The sequence below is a fragment of the Corylus avellana genome, chromosome ca11, assembly GCF_901000735.1.
Source record: "Corylus avellana chromosome ca11, CavTom2PMs-1.0".
NCBI lineage: Eukaryota > Viridiplantae > Streptophyta > Magnoliopsida > Fagales > Betulaceae > Corylus > Corylus avellana.
In genome coordinates, this window is record NC_081551.1 from 21,255,192 (window position 1) to 21,271,968 (window position 16,777).

General features: G+C 36.5%; 1 protein-coding gene across 2 annotated transcripts; it reads left to right on the top strand.

The window, feature by feature from the left end:
- The first annotated feature begins 807 nt into the window (after positions 1–807).
- Positions 808–15,084, top strand: LOC132165276 (uncharacterized). 2 transcript variants are annotated; one of them, XM_059575769.1, is made up of 15 exons: positions 808–1,001; positions 2,931–3,482; positions 3,549–3,828; positions 4,361–4,659; positions 5,972–6,154; positions 6,358–7,107; positions 7,225–7,319; positions 7,418–7,477; positions 7,562–7,650; positions 9,528–10,121; positions 10,533–10,607; positions 11,074–11,144; positions 11,237–11,294; positions 13,503–13,758; positions 13,980–15,084. In XM_059575769.1, the coding sequence occupies exons 2-15, from the start codon at positions 3,067–3,069 to the stop codon at positions 14,708–14,710; spliced, it is 3,957 nt and encodes a 1,318-aa protein (XP_059431752.1). In that variant the 5' UTR covers positions 808–1,001; positions 2,931–3,066; the 3' UTR covers positions 14,711–15,084. The 2 variants fall into 2 exon arrangements, with proteins under 2 accessions (XP_059431752.1, XP_059431753.1); XM_059575770.1 differs by having other exon boundaries at positions 3,552–3,828.
- Positions 15,085–16,777: the final 1,693 nt, after the last annotated feature.

Sequence of the window (16,777 nt, forward strand, 5' to 3'; positions counted from 1 at the left end):
AATTTTAAAATCTAGAGGATTAATAAATCTCACCCTACATTTTTATGTAACTAATTAGTCTTGGTAATAGACAACACAACATGCATTGCTTATTACAAAAAATTCAAACAACAAGAATTGATTTTTCCTGTACATTAATTGTTGAACGCCTATTGTAGTGGATTTTCTCTTCAGTGATTTTAAGTTAGTTGATTTCAGTGTAATATTTTTCGCTAGGATAACTAAGATTTTTTACCGTCGTTGTAAGTATGTAAATGTCATTTCAAGCAAGTCAACCTTTGGACTGTTTAGACTCGTTTGCTAGTGCTTTTTAAGACTACTTCAAATAACTCAACACAAAATTATTTGTACATTTATATTACATCATATCAAAAAAAAAAAAAAAAAAAAAAACATTTTAAAAAGCATTAGCAAACCAGCAACTTTCTTAGTCAATGGGCCATTGTTTGACTCATTTCCAATTTGTTTGTGTTTTTTAAAATTTTTTTGACATTATATTGACTATTTTTGGATAATTTTTGGGCTCTCCATCCCTTATTTGTATATTTTGTATTTTAAATGAAATATTTATCTCATGACAAAAAAAAAAAAAAAAAAAAAAAATCAGACTATGATTTTTACCTCTCACATCGGCAAACATCGTCTGATGGTCTTCGTAGTCATATAATCAAAATAGTTATAATCACAATATCACATACAAACTCTAAGCTGATCGAGCCGGCTCAACTTTTCACTTCCATTTATGCCCCCACTCCAAAACCCACTCTTAAATCCTCATCAAAACAAAGCATGGGCATAACGGTAACTTCGGTATAGCCAATTTCGTTGCCGATCAAAACACAGGGTGCTTCGTCCTCCATGGCTTTGTACGAACCTTCGATTTCGAGCTCCAACTCGTACTAACCCCAAAATACCCAATTCGGAACCAGTTATTGAATCTCCAAATCTCAGAGTCGTCGCACGCGAGAAAAAGCATCGACACTGATACCCCAATTGAAAAGGTATACAAATTTATGTGTATTTTAATATGTGCTGATTTAACTTCTAGGGTTTCATTTTTTTTTTCTAATTTTTCTTGTTGGGTAATTGAAGGCAGATTTTTTTGGTTCGATTTCTGGGGTTTCCTGTTGATTTAATTCCTAGGGTTTCCTTTTTTGGTTTCCGATTTTTTTTTTAAATGAACTCAGATTGAGAAAGAAATATCGAAAATTTGAAAAGAAGACAGTGGTTTAAAACTTCAAGAGTATTTAATTTTATTTTGAAACTATATTAGAATGATTTTAGGAAACGGAGGAATTTAAACAATCACAGATAGAGAAAATGTAGGAAAATTTTCTTGTGCCCTCATTGGGCGTGATTTGAATGGTGAATGATAACTTAGGAAGTGAACTTGTTTTTCAAATGAGGAAAGATCATTAACAAAATTGCTACTCATACCGACTGTTTTTTAGAGAAAGTATGTGCCAACTGATGTTGCAAGGTAGCTTTCAAAATTAATGGTATGACCCGCCATGTCAATTGCGGTAGTACAATTGCAGCCATTGGTTGGGTGCAGGCAATTGTAATTTTGGTTCCGGTCATTTTGGTGTTTTTGAACTTAGTTAATTGCCAATTATATTTAAGGAGCTGAGATTAAGGGCTAAGAGGGTGAGCCATAGCTGAATTCTATTATATGACTAACATTAATCAAATGCACAATGGTTTGTTATTCTTGATCTATTTATGCTCTCCTTGACCAAGGGGGTGGGGGTGTGGGGATTGTAAATTTGCTATATCTCATTATAAAACAGTTCAAGATTGGAGTCCGGGTTCTGATTTCTTTTGTTATCAATGCAGCATGTAAGTCGCCATGTCTGAACTCAGTAATATTTTACACTAGTTGTAACAAATTTAATATTGATGACAACAGGTTTGCATTATAGAGAATCGCTGCAAAGATAATTTTACGAGGAGGTAGTTGCTTAAGTTTTCTGGGATATTAGTTTTGTGGCACTTTTTTGCTTGTTCCTACTCAGTGACAAGACAAATTTTAGGAGCTTGATAGCATGGTATTTAATAATAAGCTTGTTAGTTTTTTGAATATGTTAACTTACTTTGATTGACAAAATCTTCAAACAAGTTTGCAAAGACTATGAAATCGCTTAGATTATGAGTCAATTTTGAGTTGATTTGCAATGCATGGATAACAAGTTATATACTCTTAAAAAAAGTGCATAGCAAAGAGTGCATCTAGATGAAAAAGTGGCAGTACAAGAAAATTTAGAAGAGATGAATTTGTTAGAGGCTAGAGGTACACCAACTGAAAACGAAGTAATACATAGCAGTTTCAAGGATTTGCTTAATTTGAACCTTCTTTGTTTATGAAAGTACGGAAGTACCCTTTTCTGGCAATCAGCTGAATGCTAAGAAGACGAGTGCTGGTTTTATTTATTTATTTTTTGGGAGTCCATTAGCAATCTCTTTATTTGTTGTGTGTGTGTGTCGGCACGCTCCTGTGTTCCTTTATTTATTTTTATTTATTGGTTTTATTTATTTATTTATTTACTTTTCGGATTTCCCATCCATCCACTTTAAAAATTTGACAAATTCTATAATCTATAGGAAAAAAAAACAGAATCCAGATATCTGTGGAGGATATTGTAGTCCCTTCTGTTTTGGATCATGAAGGTGTGAAACTGGGTGATATCATAGATTTTAGGAGCTCTATGCTTTTTGTTATTGCTCTTATTCACAAAGACATTTTTTTTTTCTAATTTTTTACTTGGGCTCACACAGTGCATGCTCAAACATTTTCTGCAATGAACATTTGGTGGTTCATTTGAACCTCAAATCTACTTGTTTCAAGTTATATCTTTATCATTGAGGAACTTAAGATGTGAACCCCCTACATGTCATGTAATTTGGATGTGGATTTGTTTTCACCATTGCAGGAGCATTCTCTGGATCAGGCGGTCATTGTAAATATTTGCATTAATTTCGCCTTTATGTGCTATAGTACTACAACTTTGTCATGCACCACTATGTTTTCTGGGTTTGTGACACAGAGGATGAGTGGAAACTAATGCAATGGCAACATCTAGCAAATTTGATATGCCTTCTGGTAGTCCAGATAGACCATTGTACACCAGTGGGCAGCGTGGATCCCACATTGCTGGTCCATTGGACAGATCAGGTAGCTTTCGTGAGAGCATGGAGAATCCAATTCTATCTTCTCTCCCGAACATGTTGAGAAGCAGTTCTGCAGTAACACAAGGAGATGTAGTGAACTTCTTCCAATGCTTGCGTTTTGATCCGAAGACACTGGTTACAGAGCATAAGTCCAGTCGTCAAGTGGAATTTAAACGTTACGTGGGTGGTTTACTAGGCGTTTCACCAGATGATTCTCCATCCAGTTCTTCAAAAGGCAAGCAGCTACCATCTCCGTTACCAGAGGAAATCAAACGAGTAAAGGCTTGTCTTCATGAAAGCCATGTTAAGGCGAGGTAGTTCTTCATATACTTTGCATTTTAGATTGAAGTTGTAACTAGTTATAACACTGTAATATTTAGCAGGGCACGGGTGAAAATTTTCGATGAATCCTTATGTGTCTTCAACAAATGCTTCCCAAGCATACTGTCAAAGAAGAGATCTCGATCAGAAAGTTTTTCTAGTGACCGGTCTGGTGTGTTGTCAAGTGATCGGTCAGTCCAAGGGCCAAATGTAGGTAAAATCGGAATTCAGAGTCACACCGTCACCAGTGGTTTTGAACTTGAGCAGCAAAAACCAGAAGAACGGACTAAAAATGCTGTCCCAAACAAGCGCACTCGAACTTCTTTGGTGGATGTGAGAGTATGTAACTTGGGATGAATATCTCATTTAATTAACTTGCAAAAACTATTTTATTTGTTCATTGTGCTTCCTGTTCTCTCTCTCTCTCTCTCTGTGTATGTGTGTGTGTGTTTGGCTTTTTGCTTTTTGACAAGCACCAGATGGCAAGATGGCAATATGGTTATCGGTGCGGATATGATTCTTTTGTACATGGAAGCTCTCTTTCAGTTAATTTTTCCTTTTACGATTATCACTTAGTTTGATTTCTTTTTGTTATTTTCCAGATTAGGTGAGAGCATATGATACTTATTGTTCTTTATATAATTTTATTTAGTTTGGTTTTATCAGGTGTCTTATTTACTTTGTAGTTCTAGAGTTTATATGTACATGTGATTGCACGAATTTATATGTGCACCTATTAGGCTATACTGTTCCTATTGTTGTTATATTATATATTTGTTGTTCTAATGGACTTTTTTGCTTTAAAAATGTATATTTGGTGTACCCAACTTTATGTCTAACATGCACATTGTCTGTATTCTTTTAAATCTAGATGGATGTGCGGAGTAATGCTCTTGTCAGGCCATCTGGGGTTGTAGATAGGGAGAGGGAAATGCTAAGGATTGCAAATGGTGGTGCAGTTCAGGCTGAGGATCGAACATTACCTATTGGTGTTGATGGTTGGGAGAAGTCAAAAATGAAGAAGAAGCGCTCTGGGATAAAGCCAGATGTTTCTCCAAGTACATTGTCAAATAAACCAATTGATGGCTACCGGGAACCTAAACAGGGAATACAGCAAAGGCCTGTCGCTGATGCCCGGTCAAGATTAAGTAATGAATCCCATGGTTTCAGGTATGACTTCTTACGTCTATTCATGCATTTATCCATAGTGTCTATTTGAACCCTTAGCACAATAGCATCTATTAAATGCATCCACTTGGCAGTGCTGGTATGTTTAGTTGCCATTTTGTTGTAGGATTTATTTATTTTTTTCCTAGGAAGAAACATTGGAACATAGCCCTCTGTAGGGCACAGTTGGCCTTTATAATCATTATGAGCCTTTACTGACTAATATTAAAACTCCAGAACTGGTCATAGTTGAAGAACTCATGACAATATGTTCAAGGCTTCTGTGAGAATATTGTGGTGCTAGATAGGATTGATAATGAAGACGATGTTCTTTATACTGCAATTTCATTATTTATTTCTTTTCTACGATCTTTATTTCTTTTACTTATCAAAATAATATTTTTCCTTTTTGCCTTTCCCCCCTTATATATTATTCTTATTCTTATTAGGAAATCTAGACTTTCAAAAGGGTTAGAGCTTCTATTTTATGCTTCTGAGGTTGTTATTGAAAAGTATATTATTCTTATACTTTTTTACAATAAGACTAGTAAAAAAATATCAATTAGCATATTTTTGATAGTAGTAATTGATTAAGAAGACAAGGGGGTAGAATAGGGGAAGTAATGACACACATATATGGTGAACTTTTGTCCATTCTTTTACATTCAATTCATTTATTACGTTTTCTGTATGTGTCTTCATATAATGCTGTATTATCCTTATATAGGCTACCCTCGAGGTCAAGGAAAGCACCTCAATGCTTGATATTAATGATTAAATTACCTATGGTTACACCTCAATGCTTGAGGTGCCTGAACTATTGCCTTAGGATGTAGCCGTGGTTCATATGACACTTCAAATTTACTGAAGTGCAGGAAAATATATTTACAATTTCTTAAACTTAAAGTATTCCTTTTTTATTTTTCAAATCAGAAACTGACTTGGTCTATTATGCCATATTGTTAAAGCATTGTCCTAGTAAATCTCTGTTTAGATGTTGTGGCTCTTTGGAAGCAATGGTGATTGGTTAACATTCTGGGAATAGAATTCAACACATAATTTGAATTGTGAAGAATGAAATTGTTCTTTCCTCAAGGCTTTCGCCTAATGGTATAGAGGGAAAAAGGTTTGCCTTAAATGAAGACAAAATTAAGTGTAGGGGAAATTTAGATATTAGGGTCTCTGCTTCAAGTGTTGTTCCTTTGAACATTTGGCTCTAACCTTTGTGAAACAAACTTGAATTAATTTGTGTTTTGACAATTATCATTTGTAGTTTGTCATCTAAGAGGTGATATTGATATGTATCTCTATATAGGCCAGGAGTCCTTAATGGAGCTGTTGGAGTTGGAAAATCAGATGGTATCTCGCAACAGACTGGCTTGGGCATGCGTTCCTCCATCCCTAGGACTGACCCCGAGAATAATTCCCTTACAAATGATAGGAGAGATCGTCCTATTGGATCAGATAAGGAAAGGGTGAATGTTAGAACCGTCAATAAGTATGTACAGCATCCTTAATTTTCAAGTTTGTTTTTAGTAATTTCATCCACTTAACAATATTATAATTGCTTTCCTTTTTCTATTATGTTAGCCTTCAGTTTACTAATGAAAGCTCCTTTTACTCTGATTCCTTTTGTTTTTGTTTTCTTAATGATAAAATCGTATATTTATTTACATTCTCTTTATTTTTTGCGGCGCTCAGGACAAATGTTCGGGATGATTTTAATTCTGCTAGTCCTACCTCAAACACGAAAATGAATGCATCTGTCCGGGCTCCGAGATCAGGTTCAGGCGTTGCACCCAAGTTGTCCCCTGTTGTCCATAGAGCAAATGTTCAGAATGATTGGGAGATTTCTAATTGTACAAACAAGCCCCCTGCTGCTGTTGGAGTCAATAATCGCAAACGCATGACATCAACACGGTCTTCATCCCCGCCTGTTGTTCACTGGGCTAGCCAACAGAAGACCTCCCGTACTGCAAGACGAACAAATCGTGTTCCTATTGTTTCGAGTAATGATGAAACTCCTAATCTGGATACTGGGTCTGATGTTACTGGTAATGACATTGGGTTGGGATTTGCCAAACGCATGCCTGGAAGTTCTCCTCAGCAAGTGAAATTAAAAAGTGATCCGTTGTCTTCAGCCACCTTATCTGAAAGCGAGGAGTCAGGGGCTGTGGAAACTAAATCCAGAGATAAGTGCAGAAAATCTGATGAGATAGATGAGAAAGCTGGACAGAATGTAACAAAAGTGTCCTCTCTGGTCCTACCATCAAGAAAGAATAAGCCAGTTGCTGGGGAAGAGCTTGGAGATGGTGTTCGGAGGCAAGGGAGGACTGGGCGAGGTTTTACTTCCACAAGATCTCTCATGCCAATGACAGTTGAGAAGCTTGGCAATGTGGGAACAGCAAAACAGCTCAGAAGTGCAAGACTTGGTTTTGATAAGACTGAAAGGTCAAACATTTTTGTCCTACATGCATTTTGCTGGTTGTCTAACAAATTTATATCCCATTTTGTAGTCCCGGGCCACATGGATTAAAATCTAATAGTTTTATGAAATCTTTTACTCAGCAAGGCAGGTCGTCCACCAACTAGGAAACTTTCTGACCGTAAAGCCTATCCACGTCAAAAGCATACAGCGATAAATGCAGCAGCAGATTTTCTCGGTAGTTGAACTACAAACTTCTTAGAAAATATTTATGAACCCTTGATTTTCTATGGTTACTTTTTCCTATGCTAATCAATTTTGGTTTGTCTTGTTTAGTTGGGTCAGATGATGGACATGAGGAGCTATTGGCTGCTGCAAATGCTGTTATTAATCATGGTAATGTTCTCACTGAATTTTGAATCCATCTTACTGCTAAAATACTTGTAGTTTTTGGGTTAATTGATTTGTTTGTCACTGCAGCTCGTGCCCTTTCCAGCTCTTTTTGGAGGCAGATGGAGCTGTTTTTTGGTTATATATCTGATGCAGACATTGCTTTCTTAAAGCAACAAGTAATGGCCCACCTTTTCTAGTTCTAAAGACTACATGAGATATATTAATCTTGTCTCACAGACTGATGTTGCGATCATTATTGTGTTAAAAATGTGGTATCGATAAGTTGGCAGCATGATCTCATATGTTAACAAATTGAAATACTAAGGAAGCGATCCCCTTGACTTGATGGATACTTATTTGGAGTTTGTTTACTAGTCGAAGTAGAGTTCTAGTCCGTCGCAAGTGGCGTTCTTTGTGTGGATGGCGACTTTAGGACAAATATTAACTTGGATAATTTACGAAAGAGGAATATTATTGTGACGGAGTGGTGCTGTATATGTAAGAAAGGTGGAGAGTCAATAGATCATTTACTCCTTCATTGTGAGGTTGCTACAGAGTTGTGGAGTGCACTTCTCTAGTTGTTTGGTGTTGCTTGGGTTATGTCTCGCAGGGTGAGGGATTTGTTGGGAAGTTGGAGGGGGCAGTTGGGCAACCGTAATGCTTTGAACATATGGGGGCTGGCTTCTTTGTGTTTGATGTGGTGTCTTTGGAGAGAGTGGAACGCAAGGAACTTTGACGATTGTGAGAATGGATTGTTAGAAATGAAGAGGATGATGCTACAAACTTTGTATTTATGGAGAGTGGTAGTGTGACTGTTTCTAATTTTTCGGAGTTTTTAGAATTAAATTTTCCTGTCTCTATAATTTAGTGGTTTTCTTGTGTACTCCCTGGTTGCGACCCTCTACTCTTTGATTGTATATACATTACTTAACAAAAAGAAGTGGAGTTCTGGTCCCATTAGAAGAAGTTAAGATCTAGAGTCTATATTGGTGTGTCATCGTGCTCAAGTAAGCGAGAATTGAATAATAGAAATTGAGTACTTTGGTTTATGGAAGACTTGTATGTCTAGACTCTTTCTTCTCTTCTCTTTTCCTTGGTTATGTTCACATTACTATTCACATGCACTGTTCATTCCCCTGGATTCAATATTCTTCTCCATTTTCTTCCTTTTCAACCCCAATCCATGTCCATTCTGCCATACCTTTGAAACCCTCAACCCTCGATTTGTTCTCAACCTTTTGACCGCAACTATCCATTCCAAACATACCTTAAAATCTCTAATTTGTTAATGCCAGAAAATTTCCAGCACCCAGTTTTCTCTAAAACTATAACCCACCACCTATTTCTACTAAGGAAACTATAAACTGACTGATAGAAAGGCTGTCCTATGTAACTCACTTTAGTAAATCGTGCAATTTGATACTTACCAAAAAAATATATTATAAAGTAATTCTTACATTGTGGTTGATTTTGGTAGATGAAATATCTACCCTTAGATCTTTTTATATGATCATAGGATTGTGCTGTGGATACAATTTTCGTTGATGATAGGAAATTCAAATAGAATTTAAAAAAAGATGTTTAAATCGTTTTCTATTGAGTTGGAGCTCTTTATATTTTGCTTATTTTTGACTTTTTATCTCCTTTTTTATCTATCTATTTCTTGCTTCTTTGTTTCATCGTTTGAAGTTGTATCACTGCATCAAGGTTGTATTAAGCCTGACAGTGCCCATTCTTAGGATGTTGGTCCCAATGTTTGGAATTTGAAGCATAATAGCCACATGTTTAAGTGTCACCTTTTCAGCCAGTATGATATTCCTTTGTCACTTAAGTACCATTTTTTGAAAAAATTTCTATTGTGGATGTGGGTTGGAGTAACATACTTGCTTTTTCAATGAATTTCATGGTTTCTTATCAGTGGAAATTAAATTATGATTTTTTTGATGTATAGAGTTCAAGACTGAGGAGTACCACTGTTTTCTTAGGCAAAATCCTATCATGTTTTTGACCTATTCTAATTTTCTTTTCTTTTTCTTTTTTGTTTTATCGGTAGGGAAATCTTGATTCCATTGCCCCTACGCCAACCCTAGTTCATTCTAATGTTGTTGGTTGCAATACTGTTCCTAATGGATTTGGGTTGATTGAACAAGAAAAAGAGATGGGGCTTGCTACTGAAACAACAAGCATCGAACTACTTGCAGAACAGTTAGTACCGGGCACAGGGGATCATAGTCTGATTCCCTTATGTCAGAGACTCATAGCAGCTTTAATATCAGAAGAGGATTGTAGTAATGGAAATGCAGACCTCAAATATAATGACTATGGAACTGAATTTGAGCTGGATGGAGAGTTGGAACCAAATAGTTTGAATCACCAGTCACTGGTTAGCTTTCAGTTTGCTGGGCCTACTGCTTTTAATGGTTATAGGATAACTGGGAAGGCAGAGCATGATGAACCTGAAAGCAATTTAGTGGACATCCTAAGCACAGGGATGAACTCAAGCTTTGGTCTTTCTCCAAATGGCTTACATTCGGACCAACCATTGATGCCTAACATGGCATGTTCAGAATTTCAGTATGATAATATGCAGATAAATGAAAAACTTCTCCTGGAAGTTCGAAGTGTTGGTATTTTTCCAGAACCTGTGGTAAGTTTACGTCTACAAGAACTTTCGCACTAACTTTACATTTTTTTTTAATATGCTATGGTCTCTGTTCTGTTGAACATCTGACGTCAGTAGTTATGTAGACATTTTTATTTATCAGCTCCTTTTTTTTTTTTTTTCCAAATGTTTGGTTTCCACGTGATATCATCATTAAAACGCTCTCTCCTTGAAACTTCTACCCTTTCTGTTTTTTTTGGGGGGGTTGGGGGTTGATAATGTGAAGATTATGGGGTTTTCTCTTTTTCTTTTTTCTTTGATAGGTAATATCAATTCATAAAAAAGTGCATAGGCCTTTTTTCTTGAGATGCTGGAATGCTTTATGTCATGCTTTTTTAGCTTTGTTGTTAAGGTCTGTTTATGTATAATGTTTATTGCATGTGGTTTGTTATTCAGCCTGACATGGCACAGATGGAGGATGAAGGAATCAGTGACGAAATCAGTAGATTAGAGGAGAAGTACCAAGGACAGGTACTTGATACTATTACAAAAGCCCTTACATCAAATTGAGTATCTCTTTTCTTTATTGTGTTCATTTTCAACTTCCAATCCTCTTATGGTTAGCATTTAATATTCTTATGTAATGGAAATATGCCTATACCTATTTTAGTTGAACAGGATTTAGAGTTGGAAATGTACTTATCAGTAAAAAAAAAAAATTGAAAAGAAAATCTTTGGAGTTGGATATGAAAAAAGAATATTCATTTTTCATGTGTCATGACGATGTTTATAACTGAACTTTTCTTCTTGCACTGAGCTAAACTCTATTCTTAAGATAGTGATCATATGAAAAAAAAGATTTGAAGTTGGATAGGGGAAAAAAATATTCATTTTTCATGTATCATGACTTCGTTTATAACTGGACTTTCCTTCTTGCACTGAGCTAAATTATATTCTTAAGATAGTAATCATATGAATATGTTTGTTGATGCATTAGGTTTCCAAGAAGAAAGGCTTTCTAGATAGACTGTTGAAGTCTGCCTCAGCCATGAAAGATCTCCAAGAAAAGTAATAATTATATTCTTCTGTTGTGATAAATTCTTTCTTTCACTGAAGTTTTTGTTCATCAAGTGTAAACAAAAACATGTATTCTTGTGTAGGGAGTTTGAACAACGTGCCCTTGACAAACTTGTTGGAATGGCCTGTGAAAAGTATATGGTAATCTTCGTAATGTTCATCCCCTTCTTTTGTCTTCAATTTAGTATCACTCCCGTCGTCTTTGTTTGCATGCAAATCTTGATGTAACAACTTTGCCTGGGCATAACCAAGAGCTAGAATGATGTTTTGTGAAAAGAAGAAAAAAACTACAATGAAAAATTAATTTTGGCAGCCCCTTAAAACGAAAAATAAAGCTTCCTTTAACTACTTAGGGTGGGCTCGAAGCAGGCGTTTGGTTAGAGATGGGATATTAGGGATTTGGGGTGAAAGTAGGTGTAAGGGTTTTCCTTCGCTGAGCAAGAGTGGGATGTACTACTGGTTGATCCCAGTCCAGTTTGAGCAGGACTACTTTTTATATAATAGAATGAAGAGCAAGCTAAGTGAATTCCAATGAGTCAAATTCTGACACCTCTCAGTCAACGGCTTGCATGCAACTTCTCTTGATACAACCAACTCATGCCATTGCCATTCCAGTGCTAAAGGAACTAGACCCTATGCAAAGCACCTATTTTGCATAGAGCTGGATTAAGTAGGTGTAAGGTTGGACTATACAGAAGAAAGAAGCAAATAGTAGAAGAAAAGAAGAAAGAATAGAAGAGAGCATCTCAAGCCTTTCGATCCAGGTTTATTAAGTACCATAGTACTGCATTTCCTGGAGTAATATCAACTATTGGAAAGTTTCCTAAAATTTACCTAGTAAGGATGATCTTATCAGTTTCCATTTTTCCTTTTTAGAGGGAAAGATATTGTTGACTACCCTTCCATTTTTGAAGATGAGAATCTTTAGCGTTAAGATGGAGGAAGGGGAAAAATTCATTAAGAAAGAAAAAAAAAATGGAAAAGTAATATATTTTAGGTGTCAAGGAACTTCTAAACTGTGCTGTTTATAATAGACAATTGTCTTGGCCTAATGGTAAAACACAACCATCATGAAGCGGACACTGTGGCTCAAATCTATTGCTTGCAATTAAAAACAAAATCAGATTTAATGATGGTTTTCCTGCATTACTTGTAGATTTGCTTCAAGTGTGATTGTCATTGACAATTATTATTGGTTCCATATGAAAACCATGTGTACTGAAATGGGCCAAGGCCCTTGGTTTTGGTTAGAGGGTGTTGCTTGTGCCAATTTTTTTTTCTTGAGCAATACAAAGGAAACAGGCTGGAGGGGGAGATCCTTTCCACTCTTAATTCTAAAGGATAATACAGGTAAGGAATTTGTGGGAAAGCTTCCAATAATTTGGTGGGAAGTGGCCCATCTTGCTGCTTGATGTGCTCTTGAATTAGCACTTCTGCTAATTTTAGATGCAGTCCAGCTTTTGAAGAAGAGGAGGTGATTGTGCAGGTCGGAGAAAATTGGATTTATGTGCCAATCTGTGGCGAGCCTGGGATGGTTTATGGCCTGGGAGGCAATATGGGTCTCCTTCTAGAATGAGAGGATACCTGCCCATAGACGCTGCTAGCTTGACTGTTAGTAGTGCTGCTTGTGCCATTTATTACTCTTAATAAGTGGATGTAAATCTGTTCCTGTCTTTTTTTTTTTTTGGAACCTTTTGTTTGTTCTTCTCAATAAGATTTGAGCCTAAGACCTACTGGATCGCAGAGTATTGCTAGTAGTTTGTCATTGTTAAATTTTAGCTTTGACTCAATTGAGGAGTGGTATTCATGAAAAAAATTAAGAGAAAGCCACGGGCCAATCTGTTAAAAAAGCTGGCAGTTAAGGTCTCTAAGCACATGTTTTTATAGAGAGCCTTCTTTTTTTGTTTCTCTTTAGATACAAACTTACCTCTACTGGATAAATAAAAAATAATAAAATCTTGAGAATTATACAAATGGATGTTTAGTTGAAAAGTTGTTATAAAAAATGGTGTATCATCTGGTTTTGTAAGTTCGAAGCAGCAGCTTTTGATCCGAATATACTGACCCTGGTGGATGACTTGTGTTTGAAATGTACTCTCTCTCTTCTTTGGTTTCTGTGTGTATTTGATATGTATATTCATCCCATGTTTAGTTATGTATTTTCCTACTATTTCTTGGTGCCTTTTTTAAAAAAATTAATATTAGTTGAGGGTGTCTAGATTATATTGAAAAAAAAAAATTGGCTATCATGCCTTGGCTATCATATTGTTAAATGCTGCTGGAGTTCTGTTTTGTAAGTTTGATTTGGAAACATGGTAGATTGAATTTAATACAGTTGTTGTTTTATAGACTTGTTGGGGTACTCATGGAACCAGTGGGAAGGGTTCCAGTAACAAATCTGCCAAGCAAGCTGCCTCAGCATTTGTTAAACGGACATTAGAACGATGTCATAAATTTAAAGATACAGGAAAGAGCTGCTTCAGCGAGCCCTTATTTAAGGACATGTTTCTTTCTGGGACTTTCAACCTTGATGGTGCACGACAAGCTGATACTACCACAGAGGGTGAATCAACCAAACCATATGCCTCCATCCGTTCTCTGGAAGGTAGGTTTTCTGGTATTTCCTATGATGCCTTATGGGCAAAATAGTGGCATTCTGCTTAATGCTCTGTATATCTTTGAAAATGTGTTTTTATTTCCAATGTGTTCACTTGGAAAAAGGTCTTGGTGGGGTTTATACAGTTGGCAAATTTCTTTTGTCCTTTTTGTTTTGTGGTCATGAGTCATGATTAAGTTGTGGATTGTTGTTTTTTCGTTTCTTTGCAGCTTCCATGGGTTCACAGCAAAGCCCTTCACAGTTTAGTCAGAATCTGGACAACCAGGATATTAATTCGATGGATGTGCTTACTCCTGTAAATCACTTGTCTGAACAAACTACTGGTAGTGGTAGAGAAGATACATGGTCAAACAGGGTGAAGAAGAGGGAGTTGTTACTTGACGATGTTGGTGGCACTATTGGTACTTCGAGTGCCCCATCAGGCATTGGTAGTTCTCTATCAAGTAGTGCCAAAGGAAAGAGAAGTGAGAGGGACAGAGATGGAAAGGGACACAGCAGAGAGATCTTATCTAGAAATGGGACTACTAAAATTGGTCGACCCGCTTTATCCAATGTTAAGGGGGAAAGAAAATCTAAAACGAAACCTAAGCAGAGGACAACTCAGCTATCTGTTTCCGTAAATGGCCTTGTTGGCAAGATATCAGAGCAACCCAAATCAGCATTGCCTTCTGTATCAAAGTCAAATGAAATTGCTACACGTAGCAATGTCAAGGGAAAAGATGAGTATGGCTTGGATGTATTGGATGAGCATGAGCCTCTTGATTTATCCCATCTACAGCTACCGGGAATGGATGTACTAGGTGTGCCTGATGATCTTGATGAACAAGGCCAGGATCTGGGTTCATGGTTGAACATTGATGATGATGCATTGCAAGATAATGACTTCATGGGCCTTCAAATTCCAATGGATGACCTTTCGGACTTAAACATGATGGTTTGAAGTTGCTTTCTTTGTATAGTCTTGTTCATTATACCATTGACACACGAGAAAAAGTCGCTGTTGTCAAGAAATGACCCGTTATGGATAGTCATTTGGCTATCGGGATCACAATTAGGTTATATAAATTCTTTTGTAGACTCTGCACAAGTTGATTTCGAGTGAACCTTTCGGATGTTTTGGATTTTGCTCCTGTATTAAGTTGGTGACTTCGACTGTAAATTTTTGTTCAAGGTACAAGTTAGTACGTCCTAGCAATTATATCTTTAGCAAACACTGGATCCTGGCTGTAGCTGTCACAAGTGAGAGAACAGTGCCTCTTGTATTCCTCTTGTACATACATTTTATATTTCCAATAAAATCAGCTTTTTATTCCATTCTCTCCTGGCCGGCTTACTTGTGTACTGAGGTATTTCCTTCTTTCCATAACTTTCGGTTTCTGATTCCTTGAGGATAATTTGCTTCTGTCGTCTTCTACAGTTAAAGTTGTGGTAAATGCATTATCTCATTCTAGGTTTTGTTCATCAAGGATTCTTTTCTTGAGAAAGTAGATTTCACTATGTAACAATCTGATTATAATCATAGCCAGGCTTTCATCAAACAAATAAATGACACTTTTGGTTTTTGCTCTTCACTTGGTTTCATTCGTACTTTATGTTACTTTTGGTGTATTTTCAGGTTTCTAATTTTTTCATAATCTCTCAGGCTAGCTGATGGTAATTTTTTTCTTGCCCATATTTGTTCGGCCTCTTATTCTTTAGAAGTCATGCCACTGATTTGGACTATTGATAAGCTATGTTTTTGTGATTTTTTTTTTTCCCTGGAAAGCCCATAAGCCATTATAGTTGATGATGACTCTGGGATTTTATTTTTGAACTAAAGCTCATGATGATTGCAGGGACCATTGTCATTACTTGACAGGGTTAAACTTTTTACCTGGAATGTGTCACCTTCCTAAATGTGATTAATTTGCAAGCAGCTTTTTATGGCTGAGGTAAGTCTTTAAGCTCTGGCCTTTAGTCAACTCTTATCATGTTTTAGATTTGTTTGAAGTTTTGATCTGTGTTTCATTTAAAGGCATTTATCTCTATGCTCTAAGGCAACACAGTATCGTTACGGCTTGGTGTATGACATTAGACTCAAAATAGAGAGATTCATCCCTTGAAATTATGTAGCTGAACTTGATGCTCAGATCATTCTCAAGGCTCACCTTATGTATGGTTGGCTCTTCTGCCTCACCAGAAACTACTAGTTTCTTGCTTCAAAGGATAATTTCTCTTACCCATTTCATAATTACAGTAAATGTTGTTAATGTAGTTGAGATTTCAAAACACTGCATGATGCTGGTAGTGTTTTATTTTGTTCTCATTTTCCATTTATGCTGGTAGGTGGTTTTAAAGGACATTGCTTTATATCTGCCTTTTACTGAATCCATTTTGAGCAATCACAACAAATAGTTTATTTCTGCCAGTGTACTCTAGTTTTCTGTCTCATTTGTATGAGGACACCTATATTTCCCTTGGCTTTTTGACTGCAGGCTTTCGTGGCTTTTGTCATTCGAGGGGATTGTGGCCCCAAAGAATCTGAATCAGTGCCTTCAATGAACTTCAGTAAATTCAGCTGCTTTCTTTTAGCTCGAATTTTACCCTGTATGTGTCAGGGTAATCAAACAAATGAGGGGCAGAACTTGTGTGGATATTATAGAAAGTAGCAATTTTATTCGTTTAATGTGGTGATAAGCATGGGCTACCTCCATTATTGCATCTAAACACATCCACTTTTGCACTGTAATTTGCTAATTTCTGTTGCATGGATGTGTTCATCCAGCCTGTGGTTGATTGCAATTTATCCAGCGGGGGATTGCCACGAGCCTTTTCCGGTCAGGACAGGCCACAGCATAAAACATTTTGTATAACGATTCTGTTGAATGAGAGTAGTGTAACACTTCCCAGTTGTCCTTTGAGGTACAATTGATAGTTTGAGGAGAACATTATCATTGGGGTGATAGTTTGAGGGGGATATGTATATTTTTTTCCAAAAGAAAAATGTGTTGATACCAACATTTCGGAT

Coding starts and splice junctions, on each gene's coding strand:
- LOC132165276 (XM_059575769.1), top strand. CDS start 3,067: ATGGCAACATCTAGCAAATTTGATATGCCTTCTGGTAGTCCAGATAGA. Junction 6,155..6,357: donor AATGTTAGAACCGTCAATAA/GTATGTACAGCA, acceptor TGCGGCGCTCAG/GACAAATGTTCGGGATGATT. Junction 7,108..7,224: donor GGTTTTGATAAGACTGAAAG/GTCAAACATTTT, acceptor TCTTTTACTCAG/CAAGGCAGGTCGTCCACCAA.